Source organism: Anoplopoma fimbria, chromosome 12 (assembly GCF_027596085.1).
Source record: "Anoplopoma fimbria isolate UVic2021 breed Golden Eagle Sablefish chromosome 12, Afim_UVic_2022, whole genome shotgun sequence".
NCBI classification, from domain to species: domain Eukaryota; kingdom Metazoa; phylum Chordata; class Actinopteri; order Perciformes; family Anoplopomatidae; genus Anoplopoma; species Anoplopoma fimbria.
Genome location: NC_072460.1, coordinates 19,895,977 through 19,905,523, shown reverse-complemented (window position 1 = coordinate 19,905,523; position 9,547 = coordinate 19,895,977). Strand labels below are relative to the sequence as shown.

At 37.9% G+C, this 9,547-nt stretch overlaps 1 protein-coding gene across 1 annotated transcript; it reads right to left on the bottom strand.

Annotated features, from left to right (window-relative positions):
• Window positions 1-5,563: 5,563 nt before the first annotated feature.
• LOC129099441 (urotensin-2-like) lies at window positions 5,564-6,920 on the bottom strand. Its single transcript, XM_054608680.1, has 4 exons — window positions 6,815-6,920; window positions 6,269-6,388; window positions 5,756-5,796; window positions 5,564-5,677 (listed from the first exon to the last, which is right to left on the bottom strand). The coding sequence occupies exons 1-4, from the start codon at window positions 6,918-6,920 to the stop codon at window positions 5,564-5,566; spliced, it is 381 nt and encodes a 126-aa protein (XP_054464655.1).
• Window positions 6,921-9,547: the final 2,627 nt, after the last annotated feature.

Below are 9,547 nucleotides of genomic sequence, written 5' to 3'. Positions count from 1 at the left end.
CATCACTCTCCTGACTCCTCCTTTCTTTTTTGTTTGTACCCGAGACATTTTACAAGAGAAATGAAAAAAAAAAAAAACATCAATGCAAGCGCTGCGATTATTACTACTACTGCAGTGTTACTGGTTCAACTACTATTACATGTACAACAGCATTTTTTCACATATCTATTCTTTCCACTGACTTGATTTTGGTCGGAGAGTGGCAACTTCTACGGGATTATAAACTAAAAGGGTCGGGGTTGGGGGGTTCAGAACATTTGCTTCATGGCATTTTTTTGCACTTTTTTCATGGATTCCTTTGTCTTTTTTTGAATATGAAGAGGTTTTTGGACGGTAAGGAAGTGAACGCAGGACGTGCCTGAGGAGGTCTGTCAAACAGGAGGACCTCAAGACGTAAATTAAGGCAACTGCAGAAGATCTCAGAGGATAGGGAGACCGCGCAGAAACACTCTGGGCTCTAATTGTGTTTTTTTAAGTGACCAATCAATTTATTTGAGGAAGGATTTTTCTTTTTTTACCAAATATATTGGTCACCCACACACCCACTTCTATCCACTGCTGTAGATGATATGATATTCAATTTAGCTCAACAATTCCTCTTGACCCACTGTGCTCTACCCCACCAGTCTGCCCACACGGGTGGAGCTACAAATGAATGTAGTCCGGGGTTTAACCATGAAGAAGCAGATGGGGGATAAAAATATTTCTGTTTTGCCATTTCTTAAAAAAAAAAATCTATGCTTTATGGTATATATTGTCACTTTATTACTTGAATTTGTTACATACTGTCCAATGTATTTGTTCCATCATGTCCAATGTATTGGTGATCTGTATCTTCAGACTCTATGTTGTTGAATCCTACCAAGAAAAAAATGCATGACTTCTTGGCAAGAAAAGTCTTTGCGTGTGTGCTTACGGTCTAGTCTTTCAGCCTATCCTCTGATCTTCTTTTTGTTTCCATCTTATCCCCCATAAGTTCTGTCATCTCAGTAATGAAGCTATCCCGGTATTGTCCCGTTTCTTTTGATTTTGCTTCGTTCAGTTGATTGATCCTCTGAAAGCGAACAAGAGAAAACGACTTGCCTATTTTGTGTTGTAATGGTTATGGTCATGCAGTTTATTACTGTTCTTTTTAAATGAACTTCAGAGCCTGTGAAGGCTTTTGAGGGGAAGATCACATACATTGCCTTGACGTCTTAGAGATTCTTTGAGGGGTCCCTAAGCTTGTCCCAAAATAGGGGTTTGACAAATCCATATTTTTGACAATTGAGCGATTTCTGTATATAAAGAAGGCTGAAAGTACGTAGGAAAAAAACATTTACCCAAAGGGGATTGTATTTTAGAAATATATTATTTTATTCATTAAAAATGGGTCAAAAACAGGTACGAGACAAAAACAGAATATTTGTATAGTTTTGTTTGAATGCCTAAGAAGTATGGTTGTATTGTTTGTATATAGTGTAAATACCTGGGATAAAAATGAGCTATGTGCATGAAAAGTATGAACAGAGTCAAAAAGGGAAAAAACAACAAAAGCAGTAGTGGCTATGCTCTGTAAAATTAAAACTATTTCACTATTAGAGTATTTTATTTTATTTTGATTGTTCTTGAGAAGAACATTTTGCTAAAGCATGATATTATTGCAATATAAAAAATAAAAAAAAATACTGTATTTAGAGTTAGGATATGTCTGCATTATCATAAAACAAGTATGGTTATGTTTACATTTTTTTGTTTTTGTTTTTGTTTTGGGCTACCAAGAACCTTTTGCCAATGGTGCCAAGGTATGTGAATGCTATATAGCTTAAGAAGAGAATTAAGTTAATTTTTGCAGAACAGATAATCATACAGTGAAATACACACTAGCACTGAAGACCATAAGATCACACGTGGTCGAGGATCACTAGAACAATAAGGTACACAGATTGCAGAGGGAGTTATATTTAAGCAGAATGCATTTAAGTCTGTCATGTCTCCACCATTCCCACAGATAACTGAAGCATTTGACCATCACTGAATACACAGCAGAGTTTACATTTTATTTGTGTTGTCATTGCAAATGGAATGTGTTTCTGAGGTGTCTTGCCTGAGCTTAAAGACTGGCAGCCTTGCCCATGATGTTCCTTCAAAATGATCTATGTAATTTGTCTCTGTCACTGAGAAAGATTTCATTTACCTCTTTAACTTTACACTACCTTGCAGCAAGCATTGATTTATCAATTCTTGGCTGATCCCTGTAATATACTGGTGGCAGGATTTTCCAAGCACAATGTGTTTTGATTAAAAAGACAAAAATTCACACCGTGACCAAGGCTGCCAGGGTCTAAATATACCTTGTAATTCCATGTCAAAAGGAACAAAAAAGTTGAAAAGACATGTGTAGCATACTGTACATGACTGGATTTCTTTGTCAAGCAGCTGAAAACATTTGCAAAACTTACTGTTCCGACAGTCAAAGGTGCTAAACCGATCTATCTGGAAGGACAGCACTAAAAAGTTGTCACTTGCCTCGATGCAGGGTCAATGAGCCAAAACGACCGTAGTAACTTATGTGTAAAACAGTGCACTGGTGCCATTTATTATTAGGAGGCATAAGATGTGTCTTTTACATTGGATAATATTTATTATAGGTATATATCAGTATTGATTGGGCTGTAGGAACAATCTGAAAGAGAACATGAGCTGCTGGTTCAGAGGTGCCTGTTGGTTGCTGCCTAATTTCTATAACATATTCCTACCAGAACTACCAGAAAGTGTATTCTGTATCAAAGTTATGACATTTGATTATTCAGCCAAGTGCCACTGAAAAACTTGAGTTTTCTTTATTGAAGTATTGTCATGTTTGTTAAATAATTATTAGGCTAAGTAGGTATTTCTCAGATTTATTTCCTTGACTGACTGGTTGTTTTGTTGTTTTTCCACACACCTGATATGTAAACTTTTATTTCCCGAGTGTTTATGTAGAAAGTGCCTATTCATATCCTGATCACACAAGCCCAGTGTCAGAATGCATACAATGTACCTGAGGTTGAGAGAATGTGAGAGAACATGGTCACCCACAGACAGTGCTGTATCCTCTACATGAACACACATGATCATGACCGTCACCTTACACTCACCAAAGCCACAATATGATATTCCCACAGCACTCCAGCTTGTCCACATGCTAAGCTTTATTTTTTTCGGTTTGTATGCCTTCTTCTCTGTTTTGTTAGGGGACAGCTTGTTAAACTCACACTTAGATATGCCACTACTGGGGTTTGTTGCCTTGCATTCATCCTCCTGGTCTGTGGTTAGAATGCATAGCCAATGCAATGTCGTGGCGAAAAAGGAGAAGGATTTATTATGCTTGCATGGGTAAAATAGTTAACTGGGTGACCAAACTGCACCTAAAGCATGCTTCTTTTCCTAGAACCTGTAGTCAGATAGACTTGATATAAAGACTTGAACGATGAACGTTGGTTTGACGTGTCACAGAACTCAGAAAGACAGAGGGGCATGTGACTGGAGGGCTGACGGGAAACCTACAAATGAGCCAGTGATCAATACTGAGGTTTTCATAGCAAAGCATGAGGACAGAATTGTTTTTAGACCAAGCTCAAACTTTTTAGACTTTTTTTCTTTCGTTTTTTTCTATTCTTTTAGATTTGATCAGTGTGCTCCCAACTTCAAACAGGACAAATGTACATGGTTGGAGACCATTGTGACAGTATGTATAGCAAGTATTAACTAAGTGACACACGGTACACACCAACACCCGCACAAGACACAGCACAGCAGCACACATGCAGACACGTCACGGTGTCGGTTTCATTTGTACACTGAGCGGCATCGCTGTTCTCCAGGCTGAGGGACAGGTTCACCTCCCTTCTGTATTTTACTCAGGGTGCCAAAAATGGGGAGGAGGAAGCAGAGCAGGACACGTGATTCACAGCAGAAGAAGCTGAAATATATAACAAACAAAAAAAGGAAAACCTTTCAGCAGTGCTCTCTGGTAAAGACAGACGATACTGAAGTCTTTAAAATGAATGAATATCAAATATAATCCATTTCCTCTCAGTAACGTTGATCATTGCAGACACCGGTGAAGCCCCGGAACAAAGTCCTGTTATATATAGCTCATTAAGATAAATGATTTGACTTTCTGTCATAGGAGCCTGTCAAATCATTGTATAATTCTGGCCGGTTCTTTAGGCCTTTAATTTATCTAAGTGACAAAACACAGAGGGTATTTAAGATTTAGATTCTAGCTATGTGAAAAGTTCACCTGCAAATCTTGTTTTTTACTGCCATTTATGAATGGGATGACAGGTTAGCTGATAGGCACTCTTCATACAGTATTATCAATTTCAAGACGTTCTGTGGATTGACCTGGGCATCTGCCTTTCCTCCTCTTCTTTTTCCCCACGCACCCAAACCAGAGAAAGGTAGGCACATCAGGACAACAGAACAGAAACAGTTTTACAACATATTCCACTTGTGGACACAGAGCAATAAAGAACTATTTTGTGGAGACCTATAGACCTAGTGAAGTTTAAAATGATTGGACACATGTAGTCGACTTACTCTTATGCAAATGCCAGTATTGCAAGACAAGCATTCAGTAGTTTATGGACGGCAATTATATGGCACCCTTTACCGAACTGCACGTTTTCATCAATTCCAAACCGAGAAGAAAAAAAAAGACCCTGCTTTGATAGAAAGTTATGGGTCCTCGACACTTTGCATGTGAACTAGTGTTAGATCTATTTTCCTCTCCTCTATAGCTGTCTTTCTCTCTGTCTTTCCTCGTTATGTGACCCAATTTTTCTCCGCTCCCGACCCCAACCCTTGAAAGTTTCATCTCCTCTTGGTTCTCCTAATGTGTTTTGCTTTCCTCCTTTTTCTTCCCTTCTCTTGTTTGTAAGTTTTATTTTTGTAATTGTGCATGTACAAGCGTCACTGACTCGATGGATATGTTTAAAAAAAAAGATATTTCAGCTGCTGAAGCCATGCAAAACGTTTTGAATTGCCCTTAAAATATGGAAGATGTTTTCTGAATGCTTTATATTCTTTCTGCTGTAAAATAATAAAAAAAGGAAAAAATGAAGAAAACTCGAGGACAAAGTTTGCTCCGTCTTTTTGTGCCAGTTTGTTTTGCACCAACACCGTTTTTTTAAAAAAAAGACAATTTGCAGAGACAGTATTTATAATATAGTTTTTATTTCTGTTCAACAGACGTATGTACTACTTCCACATTTAAAAGACATGTGGTCATTTATCAGACAACCAAGGACTTTTTTACAAATGTGTGCACATAAATGTAGTTACACACAACTTACAAGTAATTTCAATCATCTAAAAATTCCCAAACAATTTATCTCAATAGTATCTATGGCATTGTTCTTTTTGAGAACAAATACTGACAGTATGTGAGTGTATATGTGTGAGAACATGCATCTAGGCATACATATGTGCTCACATACGGCTATATGCATGCATGATGTACTTATGTGAATGCAAGATAGTGATTTCTGAATTAGTGCAAGCCCTGTCTCTTTTGTGTATTATAATGTAGACTCTTTTAGACACAGTACTTCCAGAAACACTCTGAATTCCCTGCTCTCTTCCTGAACTGTTTCCGGATGCCGAACACATGGCTGAAAGGATTTAGGAGACTTTGTTTCTCCAATAGGACCTGGAACAGAGGATAAACATTTTATTTACAGCTTACTTTTCTTTGCTGTTTAAGGAATAACATTTGTAGAAAACCCACCTCTCTTTTCATCCCCCTGGGAAGCAGGCCTGCTCTGACACCTGAGAGAAATAAAACATGAGATTATTCTGATATTTGAGATAACTGCTAGTTTCATTGGAAACGCTTTGGAAAGCACAGGGCTGAAACACGTCCATTTCCTTTTCCATACTTATTTGAAAGTGTTGACGACTTCATCGCTAGTTTTGAGTTGAGTACAACAGTTCTTTTGTTTGACAGGTGTTTGCATTAGCCATGTTTCTGTGCATGTCAGGCTTTTCGGTAGTAGAAGAGTAAAGGAACTCCATCAACAACTACCCGGTCTTGACCAATACATCCAACTGCCTGGTTATCCATTAGTGCTGCTTGGTATCCAACCATAGAACAACATGGTAACACCGGTTTAATTGTGTGTATCAGTTATCAAGTTATAGCATAATGTTTCTGAAAAAAATTAAATTGAGTGATTTTCCCAAGTGTCTGCAGTAAGTATAAGCACTTAAATACAAGATGAGCCGTGTGTGTGTTTCTTACCATCTTTGTTATACTCCCCAGACATCAGAGTGGAATATCTGAGACCGGCACCATCCCGAGAAGGGAAGGTTTGCTCTGAGAGAGACAGATCATCCAGAACTCCTCCATCCTCGACTAATTCTGAGGATACAAGAACAACCGCACAAAGCTGGTAACAAACAACTGACAGGTATAGATTCACATAAAGTACATTTTATAGACATTTATTTAGGTTATTTGACTAGTTTATGCTAAATGGTAAACACTTTTAACTTTTGGCATGACATATTCTAAAGCGATTCCAATGACATTTCAATTATTTGAACAGAAAAACCGAACATATTCTCTAACAGCAGAGGAATCCTCCATCAATGTGTGTGAAGTCAGGCAGAACAATCAGTGTCCAACATTGCAACTCTAAAGTAATTACCTCAAGGCCTGAGGACATGACTTGACTGCCATTCATCTTCACAAATTATGTTATATTACTAAAAATGCTAATCAAGATGCTGAATTGGTGAATTTCTGTGAATAAAAGCTACATAGCAGATATGACTTTCCACTCACCAGGTCCTGGATAAGGCATCTCCGCAGATTCTGTGATGGGGTGGGCCAGCAGTTGGCCAGAGGCCGTGAGCAAAAAGGCCCATGACAGGAGATGGTTACACTTCATCACTACAGGACACTGTTGTCGGAATTGGCTCTGATTCGCAAGGTGGTCCTCAGGTGGAAAGAAGTCTTGTACATGCTCTGTTGGTCCCAACTAGGTTATATACTTCCAGCTGAAACCTACCACCCCCACCCCCACCCCCACCCACTTCCGCACGCCACGCAGCAGAGACGCACTTTAGCCGACCAAAACAGCCATCAGCAATATCCACAGTCCCATCCCTTTTAACTGCAATAAATCAACAGGCAGTCACAGGTGAATTATAGTGCTGTGGCCAATGCTTCAAGGTCACAGTCGTGTTTTACCAGCTCTTCAGCTTGCTTGACTGTTTTACTGTCTTTGTAAATGGGATTGAAGCAGGTGTTTTAGATGTCGTACTCAACAACACCCCGTAGGGGAGCAGGTGGATAAACTGGGCAGCCAAATGACTAATGCTTTTATGCTACCAGCTCATTAAACTCTAGGGCCATTTGAATCCTCTTGACTCGAAGCCCACAGAAAAAAAAAAAGCTCCACAATTGGAGCTGCATACAAAGCAGTGATAATTCCTAATAAAACGGCACACTTACTTGCAGAGACTGGTTCAGTAGAAATGCTGTTGTCAACTGACATTTGAAGTCAATTTAAGAGATGAGAATTGTCCAGGGGTCACTGAATCAGATTGATACATGCATATTATTTAGAGGACTTGTTCTGGTAAGATGTTTAACTTGTGCGTTCACTTCTTCTTAGTCCTGCAATGAAACACAACTTTATTAGAACGTCCAGCATAGATGGGCCGAGTCACCTTTCCTGTCAATGGAGACTGGGGACAGGCAGATAAAACCATTTTCCACCCCTGTATGTAATTTGTATATTTATTAGAAGTGTGACATCAATGTTCAGTCTCTTGGATGCTAATGAGGATCGAGGAAGCGACAGTGACATTTCGTTTTATAGCCAGAAGGCCAGACACTCCATTAGGTGTAGCTTTGTATCATAAAAATATATTAAGATTTATATTCTGTGTTAGTCAAGGCCTCACTGCCAATCCCGGTTTATTCCAGCCTCTAAATTTAATGTAGTCTCCCCCTTGCTTGAGGTTTATCTAGCAATATATGGGGTCCTCTTTTACAATTTATGAGGAATCTAAAATTTCTTCAAGGTACAGGTGTTTCGGAAGCACAATGGACACTTTTCAATGAGATTCATACCTTATAATGTGGATCAGTGTGAACAGAGAGTGGACCTAACAGTAAATAAAGTAGCTGCAACAGATCAAAAACAGCAGAGTTTAGAGGCTAAACTTACCTCTGCATGTATTTGTTAAGAATTCCTATGGAAACATTTATATATTTAAGCACTTTCCCTAAATAAATAAATAAAAAAGTTATTTTACTAAAAGGTAGTTCCGGTATAAAAATATCTCAATTGTAAATGATGTCATTACAAATAAAGTCCTGCTTTCAAATACTAAATATAAATGAGCACAATTATTTGAAGTAAAATACAATGATGTAGTAAAAGTGGTCCAAAATATGACAGACTATCCCTTTAAGAGTTTAAACTGCTGCTGTATTAACATGTAGAAATGTTGTATGTTTATGGCCTAAATGGTGCTTAGTCTGCATTAGCTCACCTGATGTATGGTTTAAAATTAGCTATGAAATGTGTTCTTTCTTCTGAGTGTATCATTTTTGTTAAAGTTCAAGTGAAAACATAAATATATTCCTCTGAATTTTCTTATTTACCTTTTGTACATAAAAAAAATATATATAATTTGCTTCACCACTGAAATATCTCCATATGTACACCAGGCATGATTTAGATGTGATTCAGTGTTTTATTTATCAACCTTTGACTTTACATTAACACATTATTACTGAAAATACCAGATGTATAGAGTCTAAATCTGCTGAAGGTCATAGCTCCCGAAGCCACATGTGACTTCAAAAAAATGTAAAAGTCCAAGCTATGTGACCTGACAGGTTTTTATGACTTGTTGACAATATTCTACTGGAAATCTGACTGATGTATGTTCAGCCAGCAGAGGGCAACATTACATCTAGAAAAACACATACACAAGTTTATAGAATATAAATCTACCACTTAGAGATTGTCAGCAATTTAGCATCAATTCTAACCTCTTGAGTTTAGCTTGAAGGAGAAAATATCTTTCTAGAAACTATTCTTTTTTTCCTTACTTATTTTAAGATTACTCAAAGAATCTCAAATTGACAAAGTGCAAAATCACAAAAGCCTACAATTGCTCATCATTATTGACATTTACAAGGCACTTTTTAAAAGAAGCTTCCTCAGAAATGGGACTTTTTGTATTATTTTTGACATGTGCAATACTGATACTGATTAAATCAGTTAGTTCTCTCCCCGTATAGAAGATTTTGATGCACTATGGAGAAAAAATTGTCAATGCCTGTTATTTCTCTGAAATCAAGCCGTCTTTTCTTGAATCACAAGTCAACTGAAATGTTTTGCCACATTATCAGAACGTGCTTTAACACTTTCAGATGACTGTCTGTCTCTCTATCTATCTCTCTCTCTCTGTCTGTCTCTCTTTCTCTCACTCTCTGTCTGTCTGTCTCTCTCTCTTTCTCTCACTCTCTGTCTCTCTATCTATCTGTATCACTCAC